We start from the raw sequence: 20459 nt of genomic DNA, 5'->3' as shown, positions 1-20459 counted from the left end.
GCTTTCCTTTACAGAGTTTACAATGAAATACCCTTGAGGATGAAAGTAAAGAGTTTTGATGAAATATGAATTTGAATAACTATCAGATTTTATATCGATGTTGTAACGAGTCGTGATTCGAGTTACTTTAATTTCTAAAAAGAAGTGATGTGAACAGGTTTTGTCACTACATTCTTCCCCAGAGAGATACTTATAAAAGTTGACTCCAGTCGTTTATGACTCCAATCGGGAAAATCCCTGCCGAGCGAAAGGAAAAAACACTGGCAATGATTAAAAGATGGGACTTGTTTACAAACTCAACTGTCTTCCCCATTATTACAGTAGTGACTAGTGAGGAACACCCACTGGCACAGAATGAAACAAAACCAGGATTCATATGGTGAGGTAAATATTGATGACTTTTAAAGGAAGCATCCAGAGACAGAACCGAGCTGTTTTTCAAGACACTATCATCAAAATTTATTTGTAAAATGCTAACAAAACAACCAAGCACCACAAAGATCTAAGACTTGCTTTTTGCTTCTCCCCAGTGTTGCTTAAGCAAGTTCTGGCATATAAAGGCCGAAGCATCGGATTGTTTTCAATCCCTGTATCACACTCGTAGTTAGATGACCCTCATTCTGAGATATCTTTGTGATTAAAATTGTTTGATTGCTCCGTATGACAAAATTATCGAAATTTTAATCAAATGCCCCCAAAACTTTGTGTCCTAAATAGTTAATCCCGATGAACTTTGTCTTACTGGGAAATCTCTTAAGTTCATGCCTACGATTTTTAGTGCATTTTTTTTTTTTGAGGAATGAAGTCACAAGTAATGTTTCCAAGGACCTTGTTCTTTCCTCTAATGACCGAGTATGGTACCACAATACTATGGCAGAGTTCCATGCAAAATGCAGTGTTTAAGACAAATTCCTGAGTATCATGGTCTTTGAATTAGGAGACTCACCTCAAAGTTTCCCAATAGACAGCTGGTTGCTGCAGGTGCACTGGTACTTAGCACTCTTGTTGCCTGGCTGAGGGTTGACATGGGCTGTTCCAAATTATTGCATGATGGGGAACTGCAAGGGGGTACATAAAAAAACAAAAAATAATAACAACAGCCAAAAAATTAATCAATTTTATTTTGTCAACTTGCTACCTAACCACATGGTCTCACTAACTGTTTCTAATATTCCCCTCACCGAAGGATTCATTCAACAGAAATATCTTACAGGCATTTCAAGGAATGCACAATGCATTCAAAACAAATTATCAATGTACTGAGTACATATGATGCCTGTGAGATATGATATCATGAAAAATATGAGCACTAGGAAAGAAAGATTTATAATTACAAAGTTTTTGCAATATGATCTTGGGGGTGAAAAGGCAAAAGACCACCTTTAAGCAGACAAGTCGCTATTAGACGGCTTTGTCTTAATTTGTAGCGTGCGTCAGACTGGTACTGTAGTGATCAACATAGGACATGAGGGTTGATGAAAGGGGAGTAGTACCCAATATTGACAATAACATCACTTCCTACAATTTGCTAATCAGGATTGGGCAGGGGTGTGTAAGAAGATCAATCTGGGAGTGAGGGAAGGAGGGAGGGGGAGGGGACAGGGGATGAACAAACTTCTGAGTGAGACAAGCCAATTTGATGTGTGGGGGTAAACTTAAAAAACAAGTTACCATGAAACTTTCCTTACAACGGTTTCACAAATTAAAGTATTTGGATAGTTATCTACAAAAGAGCACTCTATTTAATTTTTTCCATAACTTTGAAACTACAGGTACTTTTTAGACAACACATAATAGCATTTTTGCATTTGGGATCAAGCACATTTTACATTGGTACGATCATTGATGTGTTCAACCTGGGATCACACATCTCCATTGGAGGATATGTATGATACAGTAATATGGACCGACAGTCCAGCAAGTTTGTAAAATATGTTTCCAACAGACCTTTTCATTGGACCCAGAGATGGCAGTAGAGAAGTACAGTCAGCAGTGGTCTGTGCTTTCCTCAACAGGGCCTGTTACAAAAGGAAGATTACATATTTAGAAGAGAATTTTACAACATTTTATGTGCAAGTTACCTTCCACAATAATTACCATTACGTGCACTTGGATAACGATACATATCAAAGTACCAACAAGATCATAGCACCTTTGCAGAATTTTAACGATACCATCCAAGCCAAACAATAGGTCTCCTTGAGTTGGCAAAGGAAGACCATCATATGATACCTCAACCCCTCCAGTTTGTCAGTCTCACAGGTCCCCCCCCCCCAACCCAAGCTAGCTGCTTTTAATATAATACAGCCAAAAGCCGAATAAAATAATTCCATTTGTGCAAAACGTTATGACTAACCATCCTACAGTCAAATTACAAGAAAATTGGATGAATTTGTTAATGGGTAATTGACCCGTATGGAAAGATAACTAATATTAGTTTGCAAAGTGGCATATATGTTTGAAGAAGCAAATTAAGGCAAAAACTTCGCACAGAGGATTGGTAATTAGAAGATAGCAGAACATAATGAGAACCTAATATCAATCAGAATGGGAACGGAGGGAAGGGGGGGGGGCAGATGGAGGGGGAATGGAGGGAGGGGGCCATAAGCTGGATAATATTTACAAGATGTAGAATACCAATCCATGTATGTACAAATTCAAAACAGATCTTATAATATACACGCAAGATGCACTTAGAACTGTGCATGGTATGGATGTTACACGGCTTACATTTTCATAATTTATCGTACATAAAAAATATTGTATCACAGGTAATTTCTGATGCTTGGATCGTCACCTCGATTCCGACTTCGATACAATTATGATCAAACTTAAAATTTCCAAATTTTCTCACACTTGAATCATTTTTGTAGCCATTTAATAGTCAGCATTTTTACTCACAGGACTAGAGTTGATAGGTAAGCCAGTAGATGGGTTGAAGATGTAAGCTCCTGAATAATCGGAGGTCTTCCGTGGTTTCTTTGGGGTGTAGATTGCAGATGTTTTGGTTATTTCTTTACCCTGTTGATTACCATAAAAAGAGGAGATCTAGATAAAAAAACACACAAATTGTAACAATTATTGCTGCAAGTTCACTTGTGGCATAAAACGTTAACAGCTTTAACTATCAATACCTTGAAAGTGATCAGGGAAACAATTTTCGAGTCAAAATTTTGCAAATACATTTTGAAGGCTATGAAAATTATGTCTCTCATAAAATGATATGGTTCCTGCATTCAAAACGTACTGTGTTTTTACACTTGTATACTGTAGCAGCATGCACAGTTTGCATAACCTTTTGCGATGTTATACCAGATTAATTGTTCCCTGATGGTAAGAAGATGGTAGCAATTGAATATAAATGTCACTAGAATGTTTAGATTTTGTTCCTTTTTTTTATCAATCAATAAAATTCACGAAATATTTGTAGTAATAATTTTTTTTAATCATCACAATGTGTAGTAGATAAAGCAACACTTTTAACTATCAATCTCTGACCAGGCTTGGCAACAACTCCAGGACCAAGGTCAATTACAATGTCTTGGAATATACATGATAATGAGTAATGTGTTTTCTTCTTCATTAGACATAATTGTCCCATCGGCCCGACCTGACCCTCGACCCGACCCTCGACCCGACCCTCGACCCGACTGTTTCTCACCTTGTTTGGAACATCACGTGCCGACTTGGAGAGCACATTCTTTAGTAAGCCTGGCTTGGGAGAGCTTCCTATAACTTGCTGAGACCTTGATATATTTTCTCTCGTCTCGCACAGTTGGGAAGATCTCTGAGAGGATGGAACTCTACCATTCTGAAAGCTGGCCTCGTCATCTACGTTGTCTAGGTCTTCACCGAATAATCGTGAGCTACTTATCGGCTTACAAGTTATTTCCGAGGATAGCAAGGATTGCACATTTCTGGTAAAAGGAGTGACAAAATCATCTTGATGTCGTACATTTGGTGAACAGGTTACGCTATCTGAAACCGTTCGTATCCTATGATCCAAAGGCATAGGACTGAAATCGGCATTTTGTTCCCAATAATCACTCTCAAACTCGTGACTGCCAAAGTTCTCTAAACTGTCGTGATGAGCGGTGAAGACGATTCCCTCATCTCGGCTCTCCTCTACCTCCTCCTCCCCATCTCGGCTATCCTGGAATTTGGATCTCTGTTTCACCTTATGGAGTTCAAAGACCTCCTTTTGAGGGTCAAACTTCACCTGCTCCTGTTCGAACGAGGAGCACTCTGTGCTCGGTATGTCGTCGAGATTCAGACAAGAGTACTTGACCTCCAAGTCTGCGAGAGATTGCTCCCAAGATTTAGAGGATGGACAAAGAGAGAGTGATGCCTGGTCCGTCTTGGATTGCGAGGGGGGTGGTGGACTGGTGTCCGAAGAATTTAGGAATGGGTAGTATTGCTTCGGAGTAAGCTCGTATCTCAAATTAAGCGTTGGCATCTCCTCTCCGGAGTAATTAGAAACATTGACAGATCTCTCAAAGACCTCTAGATCGGGCTCCTCTTTGAGATGTTCAGGCACTTTTGGTCTATGAAACTTTGGGTTTTTCTTTGATTTGGCTCCTGCTCTCTCTTCCAGAGAACCCTCGTCGGAACTTGAAGATTGTGAATCGACTGGTTTTGTGTGGCGGCCTCCTCGTCTCCTCTCGCAGAAATCTCTCTCCCTCTTTTCTAGTCTGGACAAGAGGCCCTTCTGGGCAATGGCCAGTTTGCTGATCTCACTGTGGTCAATACTGCATGGTATCGTTGGGATGTAATCCTGGCGTGGTGGGTACGCGACCGACACTTTTATGGAAGTTGTCTTTGTGATATTGATTACAGGAAATGTGTGCACCTCTGGTTCCACCTCAAAATTAGCCCCAAAGCCTTCCCCTGGTGCACAAACTCTGCATGAGCAAAAAATGAAAACAATGAAAATATTAGTAACTTTAATTAATACGAAATGAACAAGGAAAAGAAATAAAAACAATGAAAATATTAAAACTTAAATTGATGAAAACACTAAAAAAAATAAAAAAAATAAAAAAATAAAAAAATTGAACCTTTCTAAGAAGAGAAAGAAAGTATATACCTTCTGTGCAATAAAACTGCGGAAACCAAGAAAAACTTTTATTTTCTTCTTTTTTTGGTCTCATTCTTTTTATTTGTAGTCTTCAAACTGCCAGTATGGAATTAGCTATTAATTACAAGTTATGCAAATGCTTTACTAAGACAATACATATTTTACATGACTTTAATAACCATTTTGAGACTTCCTCAACTTGTTTTCAATAAGGTAGACTTGACTCACAAGTGTGTTTGTCACTTCTTGGAAATTAACGGACATAATATTATGGGGCTTTATACGTTTGTCCGAAGGATCAAAGGTCGTTCTCACCGCCATCTAACAATTATGATGTCAGTTTATCCTAAGAGACTTTAATCCATGAAAACCGAAAATTTGTCACCATTTTCCAGTTTAATTTACATCACAGGGACTGTGTTTATCTATTTCTGTGTGTTGAACGCAGTCAGTAAGAACGTTGAAGAGAAGATTGACTTCTCATGAAAAATCATTATTCCCTGTTTGAATTGTTATCGCATATTATTTTATTCATAAACATGGAATATTTTTGATCCAGGTATGAGCACATAGAAATTGATCTTGTGAGTCACAGCAAAATTTTGTACCTAATCCGTGGGTCGCAACAACTAAGGATCTACCAACTCCCATGGAAAAAGGGTAGACAAAACTAAAAGATCAGAACCTTCTACTATTATTTATCAGTTATGTTGGATTATGCTTTTACAAGTCTGCCATATGTACACAATCTGTTATTTTTCAATGTTTTTTCCCATTTTTAGTCATTCAGTGAATTCATTATTTCAATAAATTTATGGTTCGATGAAAAATTTACTCCAATATCTCAGTGTTCTGCAGGCCACAGAAAATTGCATGAGCATGCCGCATATCGCCGACAGGCTACATGTGGGCCCATTCGCATCTAAGAATATTCTATCGATGGAAAGTAACAGTCAGCCCTTAAGAACTACTGTACAGTATGGTAAGGATCCTTTTTTCTTGCGATGAATGATTATTCAGTTTTTGACAAGGTTTGTTACAATATTTGCTATTTATTGAACAACATTTTTCTATCTCTCTTGAAAGTAACTAAGGAGCCAGAAAGAGCTGGTGCAGGCAATCCAAGATTCCTTATAATCTCACCTGTAGACTATTGTCTCTGGTGATCGCCCCATGGTGTTACTCAACCAGGAGCTGATCTGTGAGAAGCACAGGAAGGACCTCACGGCCTGCAAGAGTAAATATGGTTCTGCAAGTCCATCTGGGAACCTGAAGCAGGAAAGTAAACAACAACAACAACATCAATATATCACCGCAAATATTGAACGTCCTGGTGATTAATTTTTTGCACGTTAAATTGGCAAATGTCGGTGAAATGTCTACAACAAGTTATGGATTGTAAGAATGGACAGAACCAAGAGCAGTTAGGCTATTTAATGTCCCTAGAACTGGTACAAGGAGGTGGAGGGGTGAAGGGGTACGGTGTCTCCTGCATACTCCTACCTCACCCCCATCGTAAGAAATTGTAAAACCACACACAGGTCGATTAAGTTTGTTGAACTCCTATGTGGCAGCTTTTTCTTTTTTCTTTCAGTACCTCAGACCTTGTTTAAATCAGAGAAAGGAAGTTGAGGATAGAGCAAGGGGAAGTTGGAGGAAAGGGCAGTGAAACGCCTATCCTGAAAGTACATTTTGAAGGTCAGTACATTTGAAGGTCGTTAGACGGCAACTGGACATTAAGTTCTGCACTTCAGTTTGATGGGATGAGGACTGGACTATATAACAGTTACGGTACCTCTTTGGTAGTAACTGTACGATCCATTGTTCCAGCAGATGGTAGTTTGCCTCTGCAACCGAACCTGATTGATCTGCATGCCATCCTGCCTCTGATGTGGCACCAATCTCCACTCTATTATGGTTTTGGTAGCAACACTCTGGAAACAGCATCACCTCTATGGACATTGGTATGGCATTGCGACAGAGGAACTGAATATAGGATTTAACCGCCTCCTTTTCCTGGCACTATGAAACGAAGAAGGGTTTAGTATTAAATTACATCAGGTTGTTTGTAGATTGAAACTCTATCTCATACATGTTGAATGCAAAACATATTGCTTATGCAAGAAGGTCACATTAAAATGTTGTCGTTTTTTTCCATCTGCATATTAAGTTAAGACTTATACACAACATCCACACTTTGTTCTCTCCTTCGTATCGGAGTGCCGAACATGCGACGATCAATATTCCAGGGTCACTTACATTAACAATCCTTCTGGTTTATATAATGTATCAATGTCTGTGAAACACTCTCCTCAGAGACAGCCGACAGGTGAACAAAAATACTAATGAAATGTTGAGAGGCTTGTTTAAGGGTTCATCTACAAGTCTAATACTGAGGACTGGCATTGGCAGGGATTCATTAGCATTTCAGGTACGATTACTGAGCTATTTATCGATTTAGAGTGGTTTACAGTCAGCGAGTTATAACAGCCAGCAAGGAAGATATCAGATGATAAAACAGGTTGATAAGTCGACAAGATTGAAACTGAAAATAAAGGTAATGTAAACTGGCGGGATGGGGGGGGGGGTATTAAGCTTCAGAAGCATTATTGCCAGTACCCCCAACGAAAAGCAATGTAAAATTTAATACTGTATCTTAGGTTGTTGTGCATGTGGGTCTACTGAAAAATGTGGGAGAGAAACAATGAATGACAAATGTGGTAGTCCTGATTACCCACCTGTGGTCCCTATAGTAAATGACAGGGCAGTACCATGCAGTGGCAGGTCCGGAGGTGGGGTGGGGGGGGGAACGGTGGAGCACTCTATCCTCATCTAAAATTTCTATGGCTCTAAAGATTGTTGCAAACATGGTACAGTGTGTAGTGGAAAATTTCAATAATAATTTCTATATTTATACCTCTCAATGCCCCCCTCCCCCTCCCCCCACCCCCCCGTCTTAAAAGGATTCCTTGAGTCTTCATTGCCAGTTGACAGTTACCCTCTGCGAGGAAAAATTCAATATATACCTGAGGATCTTCCCTTGTACAGACGTGATAATTCTTCCTGCAGCTGGACACTGGACAATGAGGACTTTCAATCCGTCCTTTGGCAGAAGGGTGAGGCTTACGACTCTCCAAGACCAGCATGCCTAGATCGACGAAGAGATCCGCTGGATCCATATCGGGAGCACTCAGATTTCCACAAGCTGCTGCCGATCCTTCCGCTCCCATCACCTCATTAGAAATACCTAAAGAAACAGCAGAAATCAATAATTAATACAGATGAACACTCCACACACCCTGACAAAGACACCTCCCCCAGGCAGGCCATCAGTCTTCAGCCCCCCACTCAAAAGTACCTTCCTACGCCACTGAGAGTAAATTTCATTCTCCAAAATCAAACAAATTTTACTGATTACATTAGCAATTGGGTGTGCAGTCACTCCCATGTTAGTGGCCTTAAAAAAATTGACAAAATATTGACCTGTGAAGACAATTGAACTCAATTGATTGGACAATGGAGACAGTATCATACAAATACACATGAAGCTTCTTTTAAAGCAAATTGTTTAAGGTTTTGCCAAACTCTACCAAGATTTATAACAAGATTCCTATTAAGACCTCAGTTGATCTATAACTGATGCTAATGTAGGAGGAATTCTCAGATAGGGGTGTAAATATTTCTCTTTGTTACGTAAATAAGTTGTTCAGGAGAGAAGCGTGTGTTATCTTTGGAATTCCTTTTCCTCTTCACTTTGTTTTACGAGGGAACCAGATAACCCTCACCTGTGTTCTAACACAAGTTGAGACTATTGTTTTTCCTGCGTTCATCTTCCATATTCTGTTCTGAGTTTTAACTTGCAAATCCATGACCATGTCCCCTACAAGAATGTAATTCTGGGAACCTCGCATGACCCTACACTAACCCTCATATATCATGCAACAGGGGCGGATCCAGGGGGGGCCGACCCGGCCCCGGCCCCCCCTTTTTGGAAATCAGTTGCGTTTTTTTTATGTGGGAGTACTTCAAATTCCTAATAGGCATAACTTGGTGAAAGAAAAGCCTAATATATATCCAGCTGCTCTTCCCTGAAACGCGATCGTTTTTATTCCAAATTTGAAACTAAGGCAATTATCAGGCCTACGCGACATCACGTATTAATTAGATACGGCTCAGTACTATAGTGCTGACTATTACTGTCAGGGAAAATCAATGCACAGTTAGCAAGTATATCATAATTATCTGAATGAAAGGGGGTGTAGGCGGTTTTACACTATCTAACGCAACGTAGTCGCCAAGAACCTGAAGTATTTTTAAGGGAGGGCCCGAGGAACATGAACTTATAGCATGCTCCTCGTGGTGAAACATAATTGCACCTATTAGGTGAATTGAGTGTACTGTTAATAGTAGGAGAGACTAGTGTAGGTTCTTATGACCAACTAGACCGGTTTCCGCTCTCAAACTTTATAGGAGGAGCTTCATCAGTAGTAGCCTTTGAATATTTTATATTCGGCCTGGGCGTCTCGTTCTCAAAATGCATCTATTTTCTGTGCACGAGTTTTTATGGACTCATAGTGCAGCTATAGGAGCATCTAAAAGAGCTTCGTGTGAACCTTGAGAGTCAGCTGATTCTTCGTTAGTATGAAACCTTGAGTTAATAAGTAAATCTTTGAGATTTTGGGCCCTTGTGTAGGCTAGAATCGGTTCTTTTGGAAACAGTTTGGATAATTCTGCGTGCAGGGGCGTAGCGAGCGGGGGGGGTGTGGGGGTGTCACACCCCCCAATAATTTGGTTGCTGTCGGCAAATTTTGGGTCTGTCGGCAAAAGGAGAAAAGGTGAAGAGAGCGGAAGGGGAAGAAAGAAGGAAAGCTGAATAGAGAAAAGGAGAACGGGAGCTTCTTTATCGGTTATTTCGATTTTCCAGTTATTCATCTGATAAACTCATTCACCAATCCAATCACCCGACGCCTGCAAGTTAAAAACCTCTCGGCAAATAACTGATAATGTCACGGCCGTCAGTATAGCTACTGTAGCCAGGCTCAGCTAGACGAGTGCCAGAATCGCCGGCAACTCAGTGAAAGAAATGGAATTAAAGGCTTCCGTATAGGCCGCAGCCCATGAGTCGTGCTATCGTGTGACAACGTGTTGTTATTATCCTCTGTTCAGAATGACGTCATCGCAGATGTCATTCGTTCTCCGTGGAAAACTTAAGGACATGGCTCACGAATTGTACACAATTTTTAACGTTTCTCGCTTGTATATCAATGAATGTTGTTATTTCTCATTACCGGAAAGTTTTCTGAACATTTTCATCACGAAGTTTCACTATTTCAACGATCGGTGAAAGAGAAAACACAGTTCGATAATTGGTCCCAATTAATTCTTCTTCTGCCGACTGCCATAAAAATAATATCGAAATGGAAATTCTACGGTGCCAAATTTGACTTAAAATATGCACCAGATTGCATCTAAGGACGTTTCAAAACTAAAAATTTAGACCCCTCCCCCATTTCAGTCACCACTTCCAGATCCGTCGGCAAATCAAATCCTCCATACCCCCCAACAAAAAAACCTTCGCTACGCCCCTGTCCGCGTGTTGCAAGATTAAGTGCCAATGTTTCAAAAGTACATTTTTCAAATGCGTGGTTTTGATATGGGGTGTATAGGTAAGCTTGAACACCATTGGTGGTTCCTTTTGTTTAGGTTTGGTAGTGAGGTATTGCCCACGGTTTTCAAATTTTATGCCTTTCGTGGCTGAGGCAATTTCCTCTTTCTTATAGTTACGGAGTAACAGTTTCTCTGTGAACGCATTCTTTTTCTGTAAGAAATCAGTCTCATTGTTACAGAGACGTGCGTATCGTAAGACTTCCCCTTTAATGAAGCCTTTAAAAGTGGCAAGTGGGTGTGCAGAGTTTCTGTCGAGGTATTGGAAGGTTTCCGTGGGTTTGGTGTAGACTTTGGTGTCTAATAACCCATTGGTTTCAAACCTTGGACCTTTGAAGATTTTCAAATCTAGGTATGTTACCTCGGTGTGTAATATTTCTACCGTAAACTTTAAGAAGCGGTGAATTTCATTCAACCTGTTTACTAGTTGTTCAAGTTCCTGAGGTGAACCGTCGTAATGCAATAGAATCCCCAAACCTTAACCGGTTTGTGAATTAACGAGCGACGTACTCACCTCATATAACCTATGCATTACCGTATTAACCTCGCTCTAGCATCTGGCAATTTGTCTGTATGTAAGTGTGGCCATCTCCCTTCCGTAATTTCCAGGCCGCAATGGTGCGGCACCGGACGGAGAAGGGGGAGAGGATCGACCAAGGGGCGGAAACCCCGAGGATACAACCAAAAACATTCTCACCTGAAGAGGCCCTAGGTGGGCTGGTGTGGGTGACAGGTGGGTCCTGAGTGGGCCCGAAGTGGGTCCAGAGTGGGTCGTCGGTGGGTGTAGGCGGGACCCCACGACATCCCTCGAAAATTCCTGGGGGGAAAGGCCGTCACATGGTCATATCTGTGTGGCCAGTTCCCCTAGTATCCGAGGAGGGTATCCGACGTGGTTGTATGGTTCCGTCCGCGAGGTCCCCCATAGTGGGGAGGCGGGTCGGGATGTTATATGAGGTGAGTACGTCGCTCGTTAATTCACAAACCGGTTAAGGTTTGGGGAATTCACAGCGCGTACTCCCTCACCTCATATAACCTATGCATTTGTGACACAGGAGCCCTGGCGGTGGGTCGAGGATCTCGCGGGCGGCGGACCTAGGGCCGCTCGGGCAAAATCCCCTTCCGTGGCAGGGGTGTTTGTGAGATAACAGGCGACAAAGGAAGACGGGGTCTTCCAGGCCGCCGCCTTCATAATATCTTCCAGGGGAACCCCCCGGAACCACGCCCTGGACGTGGCGTGGCCTCGGACGTCGTGCGCCCGGACGGGTTCCCCAGGCTGGGTGTGGGCACGAATTAAGTCGGCCATCCACCGTGAAATGGTGTCCTTTGAGGCCGGGGTGTAGGGCGACCGCGGTAAAATGAAGAGCCTGTCCGAGGTACGTAGCTGTTTGGTCCTCTCTATGTACCACTTAAGGGCTCGGACAGGGCACCAGCGCTTGTCTTCCGCGATTGACGAGGCTTGTGACAGACTCGGTAGGAAGATCTCGTTCGGGGTAAAGGTTACTGATTGGTTCTTTGGGAGGAAGTGAGGGTCAGGTAGTAATCTGACTCCTCCTGGTTCGAACCTCGTGAACCCCCGTTGGAGGGTGAGCGCGTGGAGACAGCTTCTGCGCCTGGCAGAGGCGGCCGCGATCAGAAACAGAGTTTTGTGTGTTAGTTTGTCCAATGGAGCATTGTGTAACGGCTCGTACGGAGAGCCCACAAGGGTCGTCAGGACCTCGTGGAGGGCCCATGACGGGGCCAGGCGGCGCCTGGGAGGGCGTCTGTGGAACATGCCCCTTAAGACCTGGCGGAGGACCGGGTTGGTTCCTACTGAGGAGCCATCCGAGAATCCGCTGTGAACCGCTGCTATTGCGGAGCGGTAATTTCTAATTGCACTTATTTGCTTCCCTTCTCGGAAGAGTTCGAGTAGGAAGGCCGCCACCTGGTCTACTGAGGCCTCCACGGGATCAGCAGCGTTGTCCCCGGCCCAAACATAGTATCGGTGCAGTCTAGAATCGTATGTTTTAACCGTGGACTGCCGGCGGGCATCCACTGCAATGTCCGCAACCTCCGGTGGAAACCCCGCTGTCTGGAGCGAGAGCCGGAGAGTTTCCACGCAGCTAGATGGAGGCTCGTGATGTCGGGGTGGGTTATGTGGCCGCTCCGTTGGGAGAGGAGCTTGGCGGCCGGTGGGAATTTGTATGGTAGGTCCACCAGCATTTCGATGATGAGTGGGAACCATGCTTGATTGGGCCAGCAAGGTGCGATCAAAAGCATGTCCGCTTCCACGTCCCGAAGCATCGTGAGAATTCTGCGGAGTAATCCCAGTGGGGGAAAGGCGTACATGGAGAGGCCCGCCCATGAGACGACTAGGGCGTCGGTCTTCCAGGCCTGCGGGTCGTGGTATCTGGAGCAGAACGTCGGGAGTTTGGCGTTCTTGGCCGTCGCGAACATGTCGACGGACGGCCTGCCGAACAGGTGGAATATGTGGTCGGACCACGTTCGGGAGAGCTCCCATTCCCCATTGTCTAGATACCCCCTGGACAGTGCGTCTGCCAGTATATTGTCTTTCCCTGCTAGGTGGGACGCCCGTAGGCCGATCCGAAGGGAGTCGCAGAGGACGAGCAGGTCCCATGTCCTGCGTAGGAGGGCCAGGGATCGAGTGCCCCCTTGACGGTTGATATACGCCACGGTCGTGGTGTTGTCTGACCGGACCGTGACAGTGTGGCCCGTTAGGTGGGTTGCCCAGTGACGTACGGCCCTCAGGACCGCTTCCGTCTCTAAAATATTGATATGGAGACCCCTCTCGGGCTCCGCCCATTCGCCGGCAACTGTGTGTGTGCCCCATACCGCTCCCCAGCCGCTGAGGGAGGCATCCGTCGTGATCGACGTTGTAGGGGCTGGGTTCCGGAAAGGTCGCCCTGCCGCGATCCTGTCCGACTCTGCCCACCACGTGAGAAACGGGCGAAGCCCCGTTGGAAGTGGGATTGGCGTTGCCGCCGACGACCGATCCGGGGCATAGTGTTTGAGGAGGTGCCGCTGGAGCGGCCTCATTCTGAGTCTGCACAGGTCTAGAAGGTCTGTGAAGCTCGCCATCTTCCCCAATAGGCGCTGCCACGTGAGCGCTGGGGTATTCCGATTGCCTAGTATTTTTCTGGCCGTGGCCACTAGGCTTGCCGTTCTTTCGGCCGTCGGGTAGACCATGCCGCTGGCGAGGTCGAGACGGGCCCCTAAGTATATGATCGATTGAGTGGGCACGAGGTTGGATTTCTCGACATTGATTAACCACCCCAGTTTCGTCAGGAGGGAGACGGTGGCGTTTGTACTGGCGAGAGCCCCTTGTTGGGAGTTGCCGAGTACTAACCAATCGTCTAGGTAGGCGAACACCATTACCCCGTTTCGGCGGAGGTGAGCCAGGACCGCCCTTGTTACCCTGGTGAAAACCCTGGGTGCCGTGGAGAGGCCAAATGGTAGCGCTGTGAAGCGGTAATCTATGGCCTTGTACCTGAACGCGAGGAACCGCTGGTCCTCGAGTCGGATGGGGATATGTAGGTAGGCATCCTTTAGATCGACGGAGGATGCCCACATCCCTGGGCGCAGTAGGTGGAGGATTGATGTGAGAGTCTCCATCCTGAACCTCTCCGGTCGGATGAACCTCCTGTTGAGAGGTCTGAGGTTCAGGATGGGCCTCCAAGTCCCGTTCTTCTTCGGCGTGAGGAAGAACGAGGACCGGAAGAGGGGGCCGTCCGCGTTTGCGGTGGTGACCCGCGTAATGGCGCCTTTTTTGAGAAGACTGTTGATCTCGTCCTCGAGGGCGGCCCGCTTTTCCGGTATCTCGGGTACTGGCGTGGTTGCGAAGAGGCCATATTGGGGTGGGGTAGACGAGAACTCTATCTCGTAGCCCCTTTTTACCACGTCCAGTACCCAGGCTCCTGGGTCGATTTTCTCCCAGTGAGCCCAGAAAACTCTTAGTCGCCCCCCCACCTTGGCCTTGGCCGCTACGGTGGGGTGGGCATCCCTAGGGCCGTTTACCGCGCCCGCGGCTTCCGCGGCTTCCGCGGTATTGCGGGCGGTACGGCCTGTGTTCGGGCCGCGAAGGAGCGGATTGTTGCTGCGTTCGCGGAGCGCCCCGACTCTGACTGTAGCTGGATCTTGAGCGGCTACCTTGTCTTGAGTCAAAACGTGGGCGCGAGGATGAGGTCGGGCAGGACATGTGCTCATCCGCCTCCCTCAGAGATTTCATTCTCTCTGCCTCCTCCCGGAGTTTGTCATCGAACTTGCCGCCGAAGAGGTCGCTGCCCAGGATCGGTAAGTTGCGGAACGCGTCCGCCGTGGATCTGGACGACCAATTCAGGGAGTTCAGAACCAGGTCCCGACGTGTCAAGGTAGCCTTAACCGAGACGCGGGCGAACTGGTCTAATACCATCCTGGAAACGGGTCCCAGGAGGGCAATGATGGCGGCGGTATCTTTGCGGGAGATACCCGATGCCTGGGCCTGTTGGAACGATCTGTTCAATAGCTCGGCGAAAAGTAATAGGGCTGACGAGTACTTCATCCCTGCGCGGGAGGCCCTATCTACGTCGAACAGGGAGGATTCTAGGGTCTGTGCACCCTTCTCCCTGAACTTGTCTTTGCCGTCTAAGGCACCCGCCGACCGAAGTCTCTCCTTCACTTGAGGCGGGATTTGGGGTGGCGTGAAAAGACTTTCCCAGTCTTCGTCGCCCACGTGGAAAGTGCGATGGGCTGATCGCTGGAAGGCTGTCCAGCGTTTCGCCTGTGCCACCGCCTCGAACCGCTCTCTACATTCCACATCCACCGGGATGGAGGCTCGAGGCTTTTGGGTGGCCGCGTTCAAAGTGAGTTTGGATGCCGGCCCCTCGTGGGCCCGCGCATCCACCCTTTCCTCGAAGCCGAGGACTCTGCGGAGTACTGCCGTCGCCTTCTCAAAGGCTTCCGCCGAAATTTCTGTACCCCGTAAGGGTTCTTCATCCTCCGCCTCGGAGTCTCCACTGAGGAGGCGGGCACTAGCTGCGATTGACAGCGCATCATCAGCTCTGGAGGAGACGTCGTCCCAGGGATCTGCCTGGGCCTCCTCAGGGGCGAGATCGTCCGTAACCGGTGCTGGCGGTGGCGCCGGTTGTGGTGGAATTGACGGAGCCCCTTGTTGTTCCGGGTCCTGTTGACTCGGCTTTTGTAGCAATTGTCCCAGGAGGTCTTTAACCTGGGAAAGGAGAGCCTGCCCCGGATCTGGGGATTGTCTCCTCTTTCGTTTCTTGGCCCTGTGTCGCCCAGAAGAATGTCCGCTCGAGGACGAGGGCGACGAGCCAGACCTCGACCTGCGTCGAGGTCGCCGGTGTCTTTCCCGGCTCCTACCGCGGCTACGGCTGTGGGTACGGCTTCTGCTTCGGCTTTGGCGCCGTTCCGTACTTCTCCGGGGAGAACCCCGAGAAATCTCTCCGGTTGTGGTCCCACGACCCCGGAGTTGAAGTAAATAAGTCCGCCACCGCTTGTCTTCGGGGGCTTCTGGACTCCACGTGGCCTGAAGTGGACGGACCCTCCTGGGGTCGCGGCCGTGGCTGAGCTGACGCCGCACGGGAATTAGCTCCATCTCGTATGGATACCCGTTCCTGAGGAGGGTTTGAGCCATCTTGTATGGCGCCCTCCGTTCCCCCATGTTTAGGGCTTATGCCATCTCTTATGGCCGCCTGGGGTTCCTTCGCCGGCGGCTTCTTTTTCCCCTGCTTTGAGGAAGCCGCCTTCTTTCTTTTTTCTGCGGCTTTATCCGCCAGCCAGGTACCGATCAAATCCCAGCGCTCCTGGGTCCAGTCCTGGCAAATGGAGCAGGTCTGCTTACTCCCGCATGGGCGACACTTTGGGCATAAATCATGCTTATCCCATGCTTTGAACGGACGGAACTGCTTACAAGAACGGCAGTTTTCCATCCTTTTTTTTTTTTTTTTTTCGAGAAATCTCCGAAAAAATTTTTTGAGAAATCTCCGAGACCTGAAGCTGTGAAAACTAAATTAAAAACAGTTACTTTACTGCAGAATGAAAACGTACACGGCTGCTGTACGTGAACAGTAAGAAATTCGTATCTAAACCAGTACGAAAAATAAACAAGGCAGTTACTTTACTGCAAAGGGAAAACGTACACGACTGCTGTACGAAAACAGTATGAAGAACTAAACAAAGCAGTTACTTAACTGCAAGTAAGCCCACGTACACGACTGCTGTACGTGGAAGTAAATAAACGCTAGGAGAACGCTACACTAAGGTGCGGGCCTAGCCACGCTACGTGAACCACGTTCACGAGGTAAACCAAAAAAACGTTCGAAAATCACGAAAGAAAAAAACGTTTCAAAGACAAAAAGCAGTTCAAACGTGCAGGACGTTGAATAGATGAAAAAGAATTACAAAAACAACGATAAACTTTAGACGAAGTAATTGAAATCTTAGGATTTAGTGAGAGCAATAAGAGAGCGATACTTGCGTAACAGCTGGCAATTACGGAAGGGAGATGGCCACACTTACATACAGACAAATTGCCAGATGCTAGAGCGAGGTTAATACGGTAATGCATAGGTTATATGAGGTGAGGGAGTACGCGCTGTGAATTTTCATCTCTATAGCGGAGCCATTTTAAGATTTTATTATCTGTCGGTAAAATCTGGTTTTCCAGTCTATGCATGACGATATCACAGATTTCCGGAGAGGCTTGGCTACCCATGGCGCAACCGATCTTTTTTAGATAGAATTGGTTATTGAACTCGAAACAGTTTCTTGTTAAAAATAAGTTCAATTAGTTTGCGCATGGATATGGAAGATATTTTATTTATTCCATATTCGCTTTTTTCTGCCTTTTCATAGACTTCTTGACATATATCTAATGCCTCCTCTTGGGGAGTATTGGTATACATGGCGACGACATCGAGTGTAGCAAGTACTACTGCTTTTGGTAACGGGGTGGCTTCCACAATTTTCAGAATGTGATTTGTGTCTTTCACATAGGTGCTTTGTTTTAATACAATAGGAAGCAAGAAATAGTCCACAAATTCCGATATTTTTTCGGTCGGTGATCCGTTTCCGCTTATTATCGGGCCCTCCCTTAAAAATACTTCAGGTTCTTAGCGACTACGTTGCATTAGATAGTGTAAAACCGCCTACACCCCCCCTTTCATTAATAAGTATATCATAATTATCTCATTGAATATATCTTGTTTTATGTTTTTTCTTGGGGTGAATCTGGTGTCATAATTTTCGCGCAAAAGAAAAAACGAATCGACGCAATAATAGTGTATCCATTGTACATGCACTGTTGAGCGTTGTTAAATATCTGTCTATCGAGAAAAAATATGTGCACAAAAAAGCGTGTCTGCAACGTTTCTGGTTTTTCTAGTTTTTGGCGAAATGTTTCACCATTTTGCATCTAAGCACTCACAGTTAACCAAAAATTTCCAAGGGGGAGGGGGACAACCCCTCCCCCTAGACCCCTCCCCCAGGATGCAGATCACTAAAGTGCTACCATCGGGATGTCGGCCCCCCCTTTCTCAAAATCCTGGATCCGCCCCTGTGCAACCATTCGTTGAAAAATTTCAACTTCAGGCGAGATGGCAAAAAAAAAAAAAATCAGCAAAACTGAAACAATTTAAAAATTATGATATGGCAAAAAATGTGATCCAAGAAAATCACAAAATCTAATCATATCTGTTCTGTTCCAATTAACACATTAATTCCTCGTCCACAGATTTACCAACTGTCCTACGTAAGCACCTCCATTCTGCTTTGTATCTAGGTCTATTTCTCTTGTGTGTATACGACAGATAATCAAGTAAATTCATTCAAAGCACCTTTATTATCCAACATGCATGCAGGCTGTTGTCAGCTTTAAGTGGATGTACATACAGTAGCATTCATAACAGACTGACGACAATCAATTCCACATTCATTCGCTAAATGTCAACTATTCTCAAATTTCATCAGGCTCTCTTAACCAAATGGGCACGACATTCAGAAAGCATACGTTTTATTACAAGACATTTTCAAGCTGTTTTAGGGAGAGAAATGTTCTTATCAACGCAGTACTAGCTAATTTATGATGTACTTTCAGAGATAAAAGTATGATACAGAAGGTTCATTTTTGAGCTGTTAAAGAGGGACATAATCTAAGCATCTCAGTGAAAGTCCCATGCTATTTCCCAAAATGCAATTTTCCAGATCCTATATGATAGTGGAAGATATCAGAATTTATTTTTCTTTATCAAAAGGGAACTTCAAGAGAAACAGGTAATGTCATAAATATACATTGTATTAATTAACAAAGTATGTGTTCTCTTTCGTTATTTATCACTCTATTGTTCTGATCATGTATCATTTGGACTCAGTTTCAACTTTCACTGAAGAGGTTGTCAGGTCATAACATATATGCAATTTCAAGGTAGGAAACGTAATTCAAATACGAAACGCTGCACGCACATGATGCAAGAGTACAACGATTGGATTGAATTGAACAAAGGTACCGTAGGTGTCGTTTCAGGGCATTGAAGACTCGCCCCAAACAGCGTGCCACGCTCTGAAAAAGTTAACTTTCCGTTGCTTGCAAGTGAAGTTTTTCTCTTGTCGCTACAAAATGCAGACAGTAATGAAACGTGATACCTTGTTATCTTTAGCTGGACCTGAGATGTCCATTGCTGTTATGTACACTGTGTTGTGGGTATTGACCGCAGCTGTATGTACTGACTGTACACTAGTGTCTAATTACCGATGGTAGCAAGCTGTGTGTGTATTTTCTGGGATCGATGGTGGTGTCTAACACTTCTGTTACACCTCATTCGAAACTAGGTCAGATTACCGGCATTAGAGGTTTCTTTTTGCGCGAGTCTTCACACCCTTTAATGAGCATTAGCCAATGGATTGTCGATTCAAACCCTTCCGTAATGTCAAAGCACATGCACATGTTAAATTGATTCTGTTCCTTTGGAAAAAGGAAATATATAAAACTGTTCATTTTCAAACCAGACAGCCAGTTACAGTAGTTAGTTTGATGATTCCTTGTCATGCAATTTGCTCAAAATTTAAAATACAGTAACTATCTGACTAATGTAGAGCAAGTGAGTTAAAGTTTTCCCAGAATTAAGTGAGAACGGGAAAAGAGATTTGTAGAAATCCCTTTGAATGCATCAACCATGTCATACATTTTACAGTATAGAATTTTAAACCAAAATGTTTCAATACCCAGAAAGAACTGTCTTCCTGTGTGAAATAGACATGTTTTACCAACTTTGAGCTAGAAAATCCCTTTAAATATTTGTTCAGGGTTACAAGGCAATGTTTATATACAGTACTGTGAAATATTTTTGAGAAAATAGCAAAGTTTTTCATCATTTGAGATAATCTATTGACTCCTTTAGTCAGTTTGCCTACCATTTGAGGTAACCAATTGACGTTTTTATTAATTAAGATATTAATGATCGAAAGTATCAAAAAATGTATCAGCTGCAGTAATGTATTCTGTTTACGCCATGCTTCTTCATTTAAACAAGCCAATGAGGGAACCCACTTGAATGCATATTCAGTAGCTCTCCTTTCTCAAAGAACAGCTGATCGTTGATACGAATAGCAGACTAGTGACAACAGTAGTTAATGTGCAAAACCTAGCCTAGATGGTCACATAATACTACACTTGTTATCACAGACATTCGATCATCTTCACAACCTCTCTCTGACTAGGCCTCATAGCTAG

The 20459-nt window shown here is 44.7% G+C and overlaps 1 protein-coding gene across 1 annotated transcript in view; it reads right to left on the bottom strand.

Annotated features, from left to right (window-relative positions):
- LOC139966400 (atos homolog protein A-like) overlaps positions 1–20459 on the bottom strand; it is a 47017-nt gene that overhangs the window by 7425 nt on the left and 19133 nt on the right. The window contains exons 2-8 of the mRNA XM_071969346.1: positions 8104–8324; positions 6873–7099; positions 6221–6346; positions 3662–4901; positions 2902–3021; positions 1948–2018; positions 947–1058 (exon numbers count right to left, since the gene is read on the bottom strand). Of these exons, the coding sequence (XP_071825447.1) occupies positions 947–1058; positions 1948–2018; positions 2902–3021; positions 3662–4901; positions 6221–6346; positions 6873–7099; positions 8104–8324 (2117 nt within the window). The remainder of the gene's footprint in view (positions 1–946; positions 1059–1947; positions 2019–2901; positions 3022–3661; positions 4902–6220; positions 6347–6872; positions 7100–8103; positions 8325–20459) is intronic.

The sequence above is a fragment of the Apostichopus japonicus genome, chromosome 4, assembly GCF_037975245.1.
Source record: "Apostichopus japonicus isolate 1M-3 chromosome 4, ASM3797524v1, whole genome shotgun sequence".
NCBI classification, from domain to species: Eukaryota; Metazoa; Echinodermata; class Holothuroidea; order Aspidochirotida; family Stichopodidae; genus Apostichopus; species Apostichopus japonicus.
This window is presented reverse-complemented; position numbering and strand designations above follow the sequence as displayed.